The 15,555-nt window shown below is 33.7% G+C and overlaps 1 protein-coding gene and 1 long non-coding RNA gene across 2 annotated transcripts in view; one reads left to right on the top strand and one right to left on the bottom strand.

The window, feature by feature from the left end:
* Positions 1–61: 61 nt before the first annotated feature.
* LOC136974320 (ATPase PAAT-like) overlaps positions 62–15,555 on the bottom strand; it is a 33,339-nt gene continuing 17,845 nt past the window's right edge. The window contains exon 4 of the mRNA XM_067269175.1: positions 62–758. Within this exon, the coding sequence (XP_067125276.1) occupies positions 545–758 (214 nt within the window). The 3' untranslated portion in view covers positions 62–544. The remainder of the gene's footprint in view (positions 759–15,555) is intronic.
* On the top strand, positions 6,425–13,073 carry LOC136974328 (uncharacterized). The gene is made up of 2 exons (XR_010880625.1): positions 6,425–6,481; positions 12,646–13,073. It is a non-coding gene; the product is annotated as an uncharacterized lncRNA (long non-coding RNA).

Raw genomic sequence — 15,555 nt, 5'->3', positions numbered from 1 at the left:
TGTTTAAAGATATTAAAATTTTTTAAATGATTCATTTCAGTTATTGAAAGTAACATAGGTATTATAGCAATAAATAATTTTATTTTAAACCTTACAGTTTCATTTACTATGAATATAGGGATGATCAAGATCAACTACAAACAGTTCTTAGAGACTGAACCCTTTTCAATATAAATAAAACAATTTAGATGTAGCTTTTCTCATTGAATAATAATGTTTTTGATTATCTCTAAAACTTTGGTTTACTTCTTTAAAAGGATCAGCTTATAAGATCTATTTTTTGATTGATGCGAATCATCCTTCACAAATATTTAGCACACAAATCAATTTTCTTTCTGGGTATGCAATTCCATAAGTCACATTTTACTGAATTGGAAATATTAAAATTAAAAATTGTAATGTACATTTCTGTTAAATAGAAACATTGATTTCTTGAAGTGATGAATGGAAAGAATTAACACAGAAAGAAAATTATATTTATACTGATGTTCACAGCAAATTAAACTACATGTACTACAAACTTTACCAAGTTAATCCAAACTTTTCAATTGATGACCATCTCATCTAGAAACTCCATGAGGTTTATAAAGGTTAAGATTTCATCAAGTTTGCAGAGAATCTTTTGTTCCAATTCTTGTAGTCGTTTCTCTGTTTTTTCCCAAAGTTTATTTTGAAATTGTTCTAATTGTTTTTCAATTTGTTCATTTGATTTTTCTATTAATTTTGAAATGGCTTCTAAATTTCTCTCTTCCAGCTGACTATAAAAAAAAATTAAAAATTTGTTAATTAGTAAAGTAAACTGTTAACATACTAATTTTTAAATTATTCAAATTAAAATACAGTCTAACTTCCATATTAAAAAGTTCTGTAATGTGAATTTCTCTCTCTTCAACAAATTTTTCTATGGAATGTTGAAAAAGCATTTTTTACATTTAAAAAATGTTCCTGTATAAAAAAAAACTTATATTTTATATTGATAAACATGAAAATTAGATGAAATGCAAACTCATTTCCACACATACAATCAATTACTGCTTTGGCAGAGTACTTTTCTACTGAAAGACCTCCATAATAGCCATACTCCCAAACATGTACAGTGTTTTGGCATCATGGTTAATACAGTAATTCATTTATAGTACCTTCAGGTACAGTAAATGGCTCTGCGTACATAGCATGTGAAGCATATGTTACTTACATGGATTACAGTGTTAATCTACTCAAAAACATTTATTAGTAACTAAAAACAGATGATGCAAAATAAAACTTAAAAACATTCAACAACATTGTTTTTAAAATTTGCAGAATGAGCAGATGCTATTGTAATACCACTATCACTTGCACTGGTTCATAATTTGTCCTTTAGGAGATTTGTATCAGTTATCACTACCATATCTCTGTTAAATTAAATGCAGCCAATATATGTACTATATGTCTACATACATGTCCAAGGATAGTTTCAATTTATACATTCAAAGCTAAGAAAACTGCTTCCATCAGCAACAAAATTCTGGATGGAAATTTTATTTAAAATATAGTTAGTAGTTAGTCTATTTAAAGCAAAAAATAAAACAATTATACGATTTATATATTTATGTGGAAAAATTATCAATAGATTATTTATTGGGCTGCAATTTGAAAAAAATTATAGACCTATAAATTCCCAATGTCACCTGTCTTTCCTTAACCTCAAGAATGGAGTCAGATAGATGAAATCCAAGACTGGATATGGAAACCTTAGGGGCAAGAGGCCCAGATTAACTACATACAAACTTCTGATACAAAGTCACTGTAATGATATTGGATATATTCTTCTCTCCCAACTGCGATCTTGTCTGTCCATATCCAATCCCTATACAAGCAGTCGTAAGGGTTGTAAAAAGGGGAGACAGAAGCTAAACAAGGGTAGACAAAGAGCCATAAAAAAAAAAAAAAGATGGGAAAAATGAGAGAGTGAGGAATGTGGAAGGAGAGTCAGAGTAGAGGTGGGAGGTCAAGAGAGTAAGAGAAGTGGGCAAGGAAGGGTAAGAACAGTCTCATTACTGCATAGGATTGAATTTCTACCATATACAATCAAGTGTGATTAAAGTGTATTTTTTTTTTTTTTGTGTTAAGATATTTGACAATTTCAATTCGGTACAGCAAACCAGTGGGAGGGAATCCATTAATTCATATAGGATTCTCTACAGTCATGTTATTTCAATTCAAAATTTTCCCCTGAAAGATGTTAAATAGATGACTGGTATGACTTGTTAAAGGAAAAGTATCATGTACAGAGGCAAGACACTACAGTACTAAATTGAGGTGGAGAGCATATATTTGAAATGAAATAAATTAAAAATATGATTAAAAATTGCAGCCCAGCATTGTGACAATGTCACAATAAATATTTGCTTGTTTATACTTAGTTAATGAAAGATACTAACATATTTACATCCTTCACAAGAAGATTAAGCAACACAAATGAGAAATGAAGAATGATTTAACCCATACTACCATAATAAATTTTGGAGTCTGGATTGAGTTCAAGCCTAAATGCCTAAGCCAGTACAGTTACTATACAACTGCTACAGTAATTAGATTTGTAGACCTGGAAATTTTCCAATTAAAATGTACTTGTAGAACTGGTTCAAAAACACTTTAAAAGTTTGTCTTAATCCTAAATTTGTAATAATTTTTATGTATTAGTTAAAATTCATAAGATGCAGCCAATCATTAATACTAAATATATTACAGTAAAATAATAATAATAATAATAATAATTAAGACTAACTTTTAAAGTGTTTTTGAACCAGTTCTACAAGTACATTTTAATTGGAAAATTTCCAGGACTACAAATCTAATTACTGTTATTATAATTATAATAATTATCTAAATTTAGAGTTAATGAAAATACTATTAAAAAATTTTTACCACAGCAAAAATACAAAATAAGGCAGAAATCTGAAAAATCAAGATGTGCAAATGATTAACTAATTTTAATTAGATTCTGATTCCTTTTATTAAAAAAATGAGTTCACAATTCTTATCAAGAAAAGTTGTACTGCCACTCACCAAGTTTAAAAAAATAATCTTTAAATTGGTTCAATTTCATACAGTTTACAAAAGTTTGTTATATTGTGCATTTTCAATGTAAAATTCATTTTTTCATTATACTGCATATGTTCAGAGTCATGACTATTATTCTCCTAACCCCCTATTGTTCATAGAGCTTGCAGTTTTACAAATAGTGCCATTTATTTGAAATGTAAACCTTCACAGTTGGCAAGAGATATTTATATAGTCATGGATCAATGGATCAAAACCACCTTTGCTCGGTCCATATTCTGATTTCTGATGGATTGTAGTTTTCATGGGTTCTTTTTTTATTAACAACTGTAAATTTATGCAAATATAAATTTAATAAATGACAAAACAAATAATTATCTTTTTTGTAGGATCTCAAGAATGGTATTGGGATCACTTAAATCCTTATTTTGCCTTCAAATTCAACGTTCAAATTTCTGTTAAAAACAAAAAACATCTTTCCTCTTTGAAAGATGCATTCCACCATCCACTTCAATGTTTTCATGCAGTTTTTTTTTTGTTCTAAGCATACACTTCTGTTTTTGAATGTGCATCCACAAAAAGTTTTAAATAAACAATTTGAATTTAAAATGTAATAAAGATGTAGATTTTTTGAATTAATATATATATATACAAAAACTAAAACACGACTGCACTGCTTTATGGATAGACTATCTTTTTCTCTCTGTTAAATGCTCATAACTTCCTTTGTTCTTATATATATAAATGAGGATGTTTGTTTATTTGTTTGCTATACATGCCTAGGCTGTTCAACCAATTGCTATGAAACTCAGCAGTTATGTATATAAATACTTCAAACTTTCACCATGTCGTACATCCCACCCCAAACTGATTGGATTTCCATATATTGATTAATTTCTGTCTACATTCAATTGCTGTCTTTACAGATAGCGCCATCTATTGGAAAAAATTCAATAAAATAATAAACTAAATATAATTCTTATAAAAAAAAGGATATAATTTTAAAATATATATATTATATTCACTCAATTACTGTGACAGGTGGCATATTAGCACTTGCCTGCATGGAATCAAAAGTGTTACCCTGTGAAAAATCTATAAGTATTTAATTTTCTACATTAACAATTTGGGTTTTTTCATTTCTGAATGGTATTTTCTTGATTCTAATAAGCGCCCTCCAGTAGCCAAGTGGATAAAACCACTCTCTGAACTCTGGTAGTTAGTTAGTCGTGGTTCGGGCATGACCAACGGGTTGGCCACTTGGAGTTTTCCAGGTTTTCTTCACCTAAATAGGGTCCAGCTTCCCATAAAAGTCTTCCTGGGAATTCCCCAGGAAGACTTTTATGTTACTTTTATGTTATGTACTATACCCCTTCAAAATTCCCCAGCAGATCGCTTACATGTCACGTTGTGGTAAACAAATAAACCAAACTAATTATAACAAGCAATTATTTATTGTGACAATTATGGTTACAATGCTGGGCTGAAACTTTTCGTCACAATGTTCTCAATTCTTTTAGTGGTGTATTGCCTTTACATATCATACTTTTCCTGTTAGCAATAGAGTTGTGTCGATCATCTATCTAACTGCGTTTGGGGGAACTTTTGAATTGAAGTAACATGGCTTCTGTTCTAAACCAGAAATTTGTATATAGTTAACCTGGGCCTCTTGTTCTAAGCTTTTCACATTTGGTCTCAACTTTCATCTATGTAACTGCTTTCTCAAGATTAAGGAAGGACAAACAGATAGACAGTCGGGATGACAGTCAGAATTTATAGACTAAAATTTTTTCAAATTGAAACTCAATATTTTTTCTATAAACACAATATTTACGAGAACATACTTCCCACATAGTTTATACAATCTGTTGCCAAAATTTAAAAACTCATCACATAAAAGGAATAGCAAGCCATACAAAGTCTTTTGGATGTTAAGGTTAGCAACTTCAATCACATGTGGGGCCATCACAACCTGTCTAACAGGATCACTTTTCAAATATTAATAGTAGACTCAGTGCCGTAACTAGGGCGGTGCCAGCGGTGCCCAGGCACAGGGCTCAGACACTGGGGGGACATAGAAATGACCTGGACCAAGTTTTATATCGTAGTTTTGGGGCGTAGTTACAGAAGCTTGCACTGGGCGCATAAAAGACTAGTTACGACGCTGAGTAGACTGGTATTAATGAGTAGTCGTTGACCATCCAGGAACAGGTCAATGAGTTACTTCAATCCCCATCCACAACAGTTCCTTCTTTCTATCAAACCAGAGTTATGGTGGCCTTGGAATAGGAAAATTACATATGACGTTACTGGCCTGCACAAAATATGATTTAAGTGGTTTGTGAGGGTGCCAAGTTTAAACATTCGGTCCGTTTTTTGTGAAATTTGATTCATTGGCAAATTACTCTAAATTTGCAGCCAAATGATATTTGGCTGCAAATCGAACAATTTCTTGGAGTTAACATTAGGAAAAAATATATCTTAAAGTTTTTAAGAGTTCATATTTTTAATTTCTGTCTACTTGACCAATGAAATTGTGCCATTTTGTACCATCCAAGCATCACGATAAATGTGACAATGGTAGGCTGGAATAACCAAACTCTTTATATAGTTTTCATTTTAATATTTATTATATTATAGTATTTGAATTATATAACAATAAAGCTTACGTAAGGGTTTATCACACCGAGTGACTAATTTAACACATTTTCAAAATTCTCTATTCCTCTACTGTACATAATTTAAAGAATTTTAAAAATGGGCTAGATTAGTAAATAAACTCTTACATAAGATTACATTTGTAGTTATATAAATCAAATACTATAATATAATAGAAGGGTTAGAAGTATGAAAGAATCTAATAATCTTAACGTTTGTTGTTATTTTTGCCCAAGCAATGCTGGGCTCATCTGCAAGTATAAAATAAATGATAAACATTAAAAATTTCATAATGAAAAATAATTCCAAATTCTTTAAAAATATACTAATAAATCTTTTATGATAAGCCCATATTTCTGTAATCTTATGACTTTTGGTCTAGTCTGAAGGTGGTTGGCGTGTTGATGTGATGGTGAACAAATGGAAGTAATAATAGCAAGGACTGTGTATAACAAAATGTTGTTAACAAAGGAATATAGATGGAAATGATTTTAATATGAAAGTAATTAAATAGTTGAAACTTTGAAATTGGAAGTTATTGTATATTTACTAGTGTATCAGAAAAGTGTTTGTACCTTGTTTAGTTTCTATGGAAGAAAAGAAACTGAGGAAGAATATATTGTAATTTCCAAAATACATCTGGTAAAATAAAGTTGTTGATTGGCTAATGAGTGGAAGTGATAATTCTTAGAAAATTAAGATATTTTGACTAGTTATATATTGAGACTAGCTTTTGCCCGCGGCTCCGCTCGCGTTAAGAAGTATTATTATTAATTAGGTATAGTTTTTGCGGCTTTACTTTTGTTTAGTGTGTGTAAAAAATTAGGGCCTACAAAACTTCTTTGTACACAATATTCTTAACTAATCTGTTATTAGGCACTAAAACTATCAAGCTATTGGGTGAACTTACTCGTGAGCAAGCAACATAAAACTGTCCATGAGAGAAGCAATGTTCTCTCAAGTCAATACCCGCAAATTTGAGAGTTTGCCCCTGAGACTTGTTTATTGTCATGGCAAAGCAGACTTTAGGGAAAACTGTAATCGTTTAAATTCGAAGGGGATATCATTAGGTATTAATGGGATTCGTGGTATAAATACAGTTTCTCCTTTCGCACACTTCCACTATATTGCGATGTAACTCTTTCACTTGCAGTCTCGTACCGTTACAAAGTTTTGGTGGTTTTAAATTTTGCAACAACATAATTGGAGTGCCCACACGCAGAATAAGCTTATGATAAGAAAAACCTGGCGGTTTCAATGAATTTAAAAATTCTACAGGGTAATTAGTAGCGTCATCTGTATTAACCACAGTATCAATCGAAGTATAGACCTTTTCTTCGCCCTCAAACGACATGAGCAGGATATCGTTGATAGCTGCTGCTTGATCGTTCTTTGGAGTAAGTATGGCACGCTCACATAACCATTCAATAGGCTTGTCATGTATATGAATAATGTCTGGATAAACTTTAGACAGCAATTCTTGAACCGTAGTAACAACTGTGCACAATTCTTCCGGGATGGTTATCATTCCATCAAACGATGGAAAATCACCATTACCGATTTTAAAAAGGAGATCTGAAAATCTACCAGCAGACTCATCCCCGCCCAAATGTGCTCTCATATTTTTAGAGAGCTTAAGAATATTAACCTGGGGCCACAAATTAGATTTCTTAATGCACGACTTTACTTCGTCAGCTCTGGTTCCTTTTGGCACGACTGGTAGAGTCTGCCGAAAGTCTCCGGCCAGCAAAACTGTTACGCCACCCATTAATTTTGTATTACCCCTTATATCCCTTAGTGATCTGTTTAAGGCTTCAATACCACCTTTATGAGCCATCGTTATTTCGTCCCACACGATTATTTTTGTACTCTTTAAAACTTCAGCAAAATTACTTTGTTTGGAGATGTTGCAAATGGGAGTCTCGGCAGTGATTAAATTGAGTGGTAACTTAAAAGTAGCATGAGCAGTTCGACCACCTTCGAGTAATGTAGCAGCTATGCCGGACGACGCCACAGCCAGGGCAATGCCGTGAGTACTTCTTACTTTCGCCAAAAGTAAATTAATAAGGAAGGTTTTACCAGTTCCACCTGGAGCGTCTAAGAAGAATATTCGACCGTCATTTGCATCTACACTTGTGATAATTTTATTGTAAACTTCCTGTTGCTCGTCATTCAAGGATGCTTCATTTTTTCTTACTGCGTCTTCTAAGGCCACTGTATCGTAACTGGTCTCCTTCACGTACTCTCTATTTTCAAAATGTATTGATGTTATTGGCTGAGGTAATCCATACTCTTTAAGAGGACGGCCGCCTAATGATAATACGGCATCCTCTAATACCGACAGGCATTTGTTAAATATCAGGTCCGATGAGTGCTCTACATCCACGTCACCTTGCCTTTCCAGTTGTTTTTTAAAGTCTTCAGAAAGGTATTCTTTGTATTTTTCCCAAAGACATAAGGGGTCGGAAACCTGGCAGAACAATAAAATGATAGCAAAAAGCTCTCGAATCATATGCGGTGTTTGACAAAGTGCTGCCTCTTCAAGAGCTGAATCCAAATGCCGATCATCTTCGAGTAGACCTAGAGCCTTGCACGCGGATTGGAAAGTGGGATGTAAGTGACCATCTACAGTTTTCAACGCTTCAAATGAAATTGGGCCTCTGATCTCATGTAGAAGCATTCGAAGGTGGTAGCATTCTGTATTGTTTGGATGAACAGTATAAACCCTACCTAGAACGTATTCTTTTTTGACCCCTGACCATCCTTCAACATTCACTCCTCTCTTCCTTCTCTGAAACGATCGCTTGTTCCAAACGTAATACGCAGGGACTTCCGAGTATAGCAATGTTTTTGCAAAGTCATCCACGTTACACAGATCGAAAAAGGAGAGGAGTGTAGTTGTAGGAGGACTACTCAATTTGTCGCACAAGTTCTGCTCATTAAAATAAATTCTCTGTCCATTTTCTAAATGGACAGCAAGGTGCACTACAGGTGGAAAACGCTCATGTATTGGGAATTCAAGGATTCGCCAAACTGCTTCAGCTGAACTTATATATCGACCACTTGCGTAGGTTGTAACTTCATCCTTCCCATCCTTCCCGTTCTCTAAAGTAAACGTAGCCTGATCTGACCCTTTATTAACATATTTGCAAACGTATTTGATTGACTTCACTGAATGGCAATACTCTACGTTCACGTGAGCGTTACATGTTCTTAATAGCACTGGATTATAAGGAACCACCCAACGATTATCTATTGTAACACCCTTGATATTGACAGAGAATCCACCGTCATCCAGAGAACGTCTCCTGTACTGCGGATAACCATCATCACCGGTTTGAGTTTCCTTAATAAGAGCCTTAGGATAACGTTTGCTGCACGAATTATCTTTCATGCATGGAGAATTTCGGTTTAAACTTCCACAGGGGCCATGTATCATATTACTTTTAACAATTTCGTAAAGCTCAGGATCACGATCGGGGTTAGGTATTTCAGCACAAATAATATTGTCAATTTGATCCGGAGTGATGCGATGTTGAAGCCATAAAAGTATATGAATATGCGGAAGACCTCGCTTTTGCCATTCCATCGAATACATATAGCATCTCACTTCACTGAATATTTTTCCTTTTATCAACAAATCCATGACTTTTTTTACCTTTAATCGAAAGACATGCGAAATAATATCGTATCGATCATGAGATTTTTGTCCTGAAAGTAAGTGCTCATTTATGTCACTCCAGCGTGGGTTACATGTAACAGTAATAAAAAGGTCGGGACGACCGTAATGTCTAACATAGGTCATGGCGTCTTGCGTTTTTTCGTGCATGTATCTTGGTCCACCAGTAAAAGATGATGGAAGTACTACCATTTGTCCCAGCTGATTTGCTTCAGTATCTTGCCGTCATCAAAGCTTCATAATTAGTCGACTCAAAGAAAGTGCGCTTATCAAGTGGCAGCAGATCTGGGACACTCAGAATAAAATAACAAGAAACTTCTTTCCCAAAGTTTCTACTACTGCTGGACATCTCATCCAACATAATGTCACCCAGTTCTACACAGCGCATGGAAGGTTCCAGAACTACCTTTACAGATTTAACAAGTCTTCAAACCAGAACTGCTTTTTGTGCGATGTCCCTGATGGTGTGGAGCACTACCTATTTTGGTGCCCCATGCTCGAGGACATGCGTCATCACATTATTACCATGTTGCCTGCTCATACCAACTGGCCATGCAATTTAAATGTACTTATCAACGATAAAAACATAAATCAAGCTTTTAACAAACTTGTTAAAAGTTTAAAAGAATGATGGTCAGATAGGAATATAACGGATAGTGTTGTTTTGTTACTGTAATCTCCAAGCGAATTACTCTGTTCTGATGCTATATTCTTAATGTGAGCAACTTTGTTGTTAAATATTATATTGGCTATGTTTATTTATATACTTTGGTCGGACAAGCATATGCTCTCAAATATTAAACTGTATTATATTCAAAAGCGAATAACTTTGTTGATTTGTATTTCTGAAGTGTATATATTTTAAACCTTATTCCGTAATCTGTGGGATATATGGTCTGATTTGTATACTTTCAATGTCATCTCTGCAGTTGTAACCTACACGCGAGCTTTTATAGATTATTATCTTTGTGTTTATATTGTATATAGTAAAAATGTTAAAATGTTAATATTTTCTGTACCTCACCTCGGTAATGCACTGCGGTGCCGAGGCAATTTGTAATAAAGTCTTTTACAAAGTGAAAGTATCTTGCCGTCCAATTGCATCTTTTAAATGAATATAATTATCTGTGCGCAATTTGGCTTGATTGTTTTTTATGTAGTTTAGTCTTTCAGTTTCTATTTTTGCGTATTCATCTACCAAATATTGACTAAAAAGAGCGCGATATTTAACCAAAAAGTTATCTTCTCCTTCTCTGATCATTATTCTGTATGAATAAAAACTTACAGCAGAGACTGTTTTTTTCAAGGGCAACTTAGTTGTGGGATCGCATTGTGGTATGTTGATTGAATAGCCATCATCCCCCCAGCAAAACATCAATGGGTACTGCAGCGCGTCATAAGCTCGATGTATCTCACTGATACGCTGAAGTGAGTTACTTCGGCTTTCGAGGATAATGTCTCTTCGGTCAAAATGCTGATCTACCAATACAACAGCCACTTCATTTGCCGTTGGTGCATTAAATCTGCCTCTGTGTTCTCTTTGTGGTTTTTTATCTGCATGTATTACGACCTTGAATGACTCTGAAGGCGATATTTTATCAATGGCTGTTTTTAGATCTTTTATGTATGGGTTCACCTCACGTAACATAAGCTGCAATTGTTTGATTAAATTTGGTCTCAAATCAGGAAATTTAGAACATCGAATATTAGCTTCTCTATCATCTTCACCGACGAAATAAATTTGCAGAAACTGTGCATCCTGCCCAGGTTCCGGTAATATACTTCCAATTAAATGATAGACTTGTCCTTGAACTTTAAAAGTTGGTGAAAAACCGCCTTCTTTTATTTGTTTTCCACCAAAGGAAGTCATTTGAAAACAGGCATTATATTTTCGGATATTATCCATGAAGTGTACATGATTTGGGTGTAAATCATTAACCAGACTGTAAAGTGGTTCAGGCAGTTGTTTAAACGGCTCAAGTTGTACTTTACCGGCGCTACAACACATGCCAGGTGTCTCATCTTTCCACTTCAAGGCGTTACACCACTGACACTTGTACGTCATAGAACCTAAGACTACACTGCTGTCAGTTCCATAAGCAATATCTGGGTCATACGCCAAACCCGAAAGCAACTTGCTTCTCCATACACGCTGAATTGCATTTTCTCTATACCGTGACTGAATCACTCTATGCACATCGGTATTCCTGGCCTGATATAGTGCAGCAGATTGCCTATGTTTTTCAGGATTTGCAGCCTGGTAGGTGGCGACAGCTTGCCTGTGTTTTTCAGGGTGTGCAGCCTGGTAGGTGGTGACAGCTTGCCTCTGTACATCAGGGTTTTTTTTCTTATATTCAGACACAGCTTTACGGTGGGATTCAGGTAGAGTCTGTCCATATTTTTTTTGTGCCTTTTTTATTTGATTTTTTCGTGTGTAATTAGTAAACCTTGCCCTACGTTTGTTTTTCTTTTTTTCTATTAATGTCACAGACTCAGATTGGGACAATAAACTTCTTATTAATTTTTCATCATAATTTATTGAAGATACAATAGGTGAATGTTCACGCTCTAAAACAGGTATCTCCTGACAACCCTTATCAACTTTAAGTTGCGAAGGTGTATCAATTCCAAAATCATGTTCTTCTACAGCTACCTCCATACGACGCCGAGTAATTTTCTGTGTTGCTATGGGAAGATAGGCATCAAAATGCCCACTGGACAAATCTTGGCTGAATCGTAATCGCCTTACCGGATAGTCGTTAGATCCAGATTGCGTATATATGAGACCGTTTCTATAAACTTCAAACTTAAATGGGAATATTAATCCTGCTGCTATTAACTCAAAATCCGCCATAAGTAGCATTTTTCATCATATCAGCAAAATATTCGTCAGATGTTACGTAGTTATCACCATTCCTGTCGTCGTGGGTCATAATTGAAAACTTTCTCCAGTCATTAATCACATATCTGACAATTTCTGAACGCACCTCCATCGCTCTATCTTGTGTTCCGTACATTAAATAAGAGAGAGCACGAAACAAACATGCACCGTCACCAACAATAGGGACGACAGTACATTCTTCAACTTCTCCATTAACGTTCAGATTTTCTTTAGCCATTTTAAAAAAGGCTAACTGACAAAACCTATACTTAAACCAAATGAAAACAAAACAAATGCCAAATAGAAAGCAGAGTCTATAACCAAAACTACTAAACCAAAACAAAGCAAATGCAATCCAAAATAATCCGCTAGAAATATTTAGGTATAGTATGTACTATTAGATACGGCGGCCACTCATCATCGGGTATATGTAACTCAGGGAAAACACAACGATAGAGCATTTTAAAATACTACTAACGCCATCTATTGTCAACATTTAGAACTAAAAATTATTTTGTTCGTCTTAATTTATTCGTTCCATTAGGTACTGATAGGTTCAAACTAATACATTTACATCCTCCATCATCCCTTATTTTATCCCCATGGGGGTTGAATTTATCAACATCCTATTTAAGCGGACGTCTTCGTCATAGTAGCTGCAATCTTTAATTTCAGTTCAATCAGTCGAAAATCTAAGAAGATTTATACAAACTTTCATCCCCTATTTTATCCCCTTAGGGGTGGAATTTATCAAAATCCTTTCTTAGGGGATCCCTACGTCATAGTAGCTTTATGCATGCAAAGTCTCAGCCGGATCGGTTTAAAATTGTACAAAGTTTCATACAAACTTTCATCCCCTATTTTATCCCCTTGGGGGTAGAATTGATCAAAATCCTTTCTTAGCGGATGCCTACGTCATAACATCTACCTGCATGCCAAATTTCAGCCCGATCCGTCTAGTGGTTTGGGCTGTGCGTTGATAGATCACTATGTCAGTCAGTCACCTTTGAGTTATATACGTATTTAGCCCGAATATAACGCGACCCCGAATTTAACGCGACTCCAAAATTTTCATAAAGATATTTAGAAAAAAAAAATAATACTCATAAAAGAATTCAAAGAAAGTAAAATTCAATCAGATAAGCATTTATTTAGGTATTTATAGCTAATAACACAGGTTACATTCATGTCAATGATCGAGTTAAGCCTAACACACGACTATATCACATAAAAAATTAAAAATAAAATTCATGTGTAAAAATGTAAAGAAAATATCTGTTAAATCTTAAACACAACATTTTTCTGAGTAAAACAAAATAAAAACTTGGTCAATTGGTCGATTTACAACTCAGAAAAAAGCATTTGAAAATAGGGTTATAAAACAATTAGTGTTTATTGACTTTCGTGTTAGGGGGTAAAGCGGGTCTATTGACAAATTTTCTCGCAGTAGTACGAAATTTCTACTGACTTAACTTGAATAAGTCATATTTCTTTCCCATTTACAAACAAACCCGATGGCAATCGGTGAAACATGAGATAAATTACAGCAAGCTGAAATTTGATATGTTTATTTTTTCCGTTTTACGTATCAAATTACATTAAATTCGACACAAATAAAGCATTTTGTCAATATAGAAATATTTTACATTGTTTAAAAGTAGAGAAAATAAAGAAAAGAAAGATGTAATAATAATTATTCGAGCAAAGCCAAAAATTTCACAATTTTAAGATAAAAAATGGCGTCTGTGAGAGCCCAAAAGGCGGTCGAAAAATCACGTGACTAATGAACTTCGAACAAGCGGAGACATAGCCTTACTATAGTAGCGCTATGCAAACAAAATCGCAGGCCTACTAACTAGATCACATGGTTGTTTTGAAGTGATCGGTCGAGCCAGGTCTGACGTTCAGTCGCGTTTCAATCTCTGTAGGAAAATGTCCTTGTTTATATTACATTCCATTACTTAAACCCCGAATTTAGCGCGAGTCGATTTTTTAACTGAAAATAAATGGTCGAAAAATATCGCGTTATATTCGGGCTAATACGGTATATATTTAGATTAAAGAAACCAAATATAAGCACAGTATATGTATTGCACTGATAAAAATATTCTTCTGTGATAGACAGAAGAATATTTTTATCAGAATATACATATTTTTAGAAAATAACATGTCATATAAAATTAAATATAGAAACATTCACTTTTGACAAAACATATTTTTTCATCTGAACGTTTATCAAATCTTATTGTTGATACACGAGGATTCATATTTAGATTATTACTTGTATCTCTCTTCAGTATAACTATACTTGTATCTAAAGAAAAATGCAGACAGAAAAAAATATTGTTTTGGATAAGAATGAGCTATTGTCTTTGGCAGTATGATACATGCTTTTATCTCCATCCATCATCTTACCTCCTTTTCAACAATACTTTACTTTCTAATTGAACTCTTATCTTATACTAAAAAGATTACTAGACAATTAAAATTATTTTAGTTCCTTTGTTTTCTTTTAAACTATATGTTTATGTATACAGCTGAAAAATTTATATTTTTTATCTTAAAATGCTCTAGAATCATTCTCAAACCCCTATGTATAATTTTAGTTATTTTTGTAGATTTTCGTTTTTGGCATTTTTTTTTAATTTTAAGAATACATTTTAATTTTTTTCTTTGCTTGTTTTTTGTTAGCGATCACAACTTATTTTTAAACTAAAGTCAATTAGTGTAAAATAAAGTCTCATTTAAAGTCAACTTATTTTTACACTAAAGTCTATTTTAATTGATAAAGATATAGATCTCATACACATAATTTGTAATAATTTCCTGTTCCAAGATTCCCACCTTGATGTGATGAGCAGACCTGCATGTTCTCTAGACCAGTGATTCTTAACAGGAGGGCCACGGCCCCCTGGGGGTCCGTAAGAAGTTTGCCGGGGGCTGCCAAATTATGTGAAATTTCCTTCAGAATATAATAAAAAGAAAATTGATGTATAACCAAATATCATATTGAAAAGTGAAATAAGAAAGATAAAGTTTTCCTATTTAGTTTTTTATTATTTATTATTTATTTCTTCCTACATACAACTTTATTAGTACAGAAGAAATAAATGCAAATATGCTACTTACACTGCAGTATTTACTTCTTTTATTCCAAAATAATTCTAAGAAACTTGGATGCTAACTTGAATGCTTGGAAACTAAGATGCTTGGAATTTTAAAAATAATTAGGAAAAATAGTGGGCTTTGAAAATTTAAATATTTTTGCCAAAGATATGCAAAATCTTTACGA

This window comes from Centruroides vittatus, unplaced genomic scaffold (assembly GCF_030686945.1).
Source record: "Centruroides vittatus isolate TY-2023 unplaced genomic scaffold, ASM3068694v2 contig_347, whole genome shotgun sequence".
Taxonomy (NCBI): domain Eukaryota; kingdom Metazoa; phylum Arthropoda; class Arachnida; order Scorpiones; family Buthidae; genus Centruroides; species Centruroides vittatus.
This window is presented reverse-complemented; position numbering and strand designations above follow the sequence as displayed.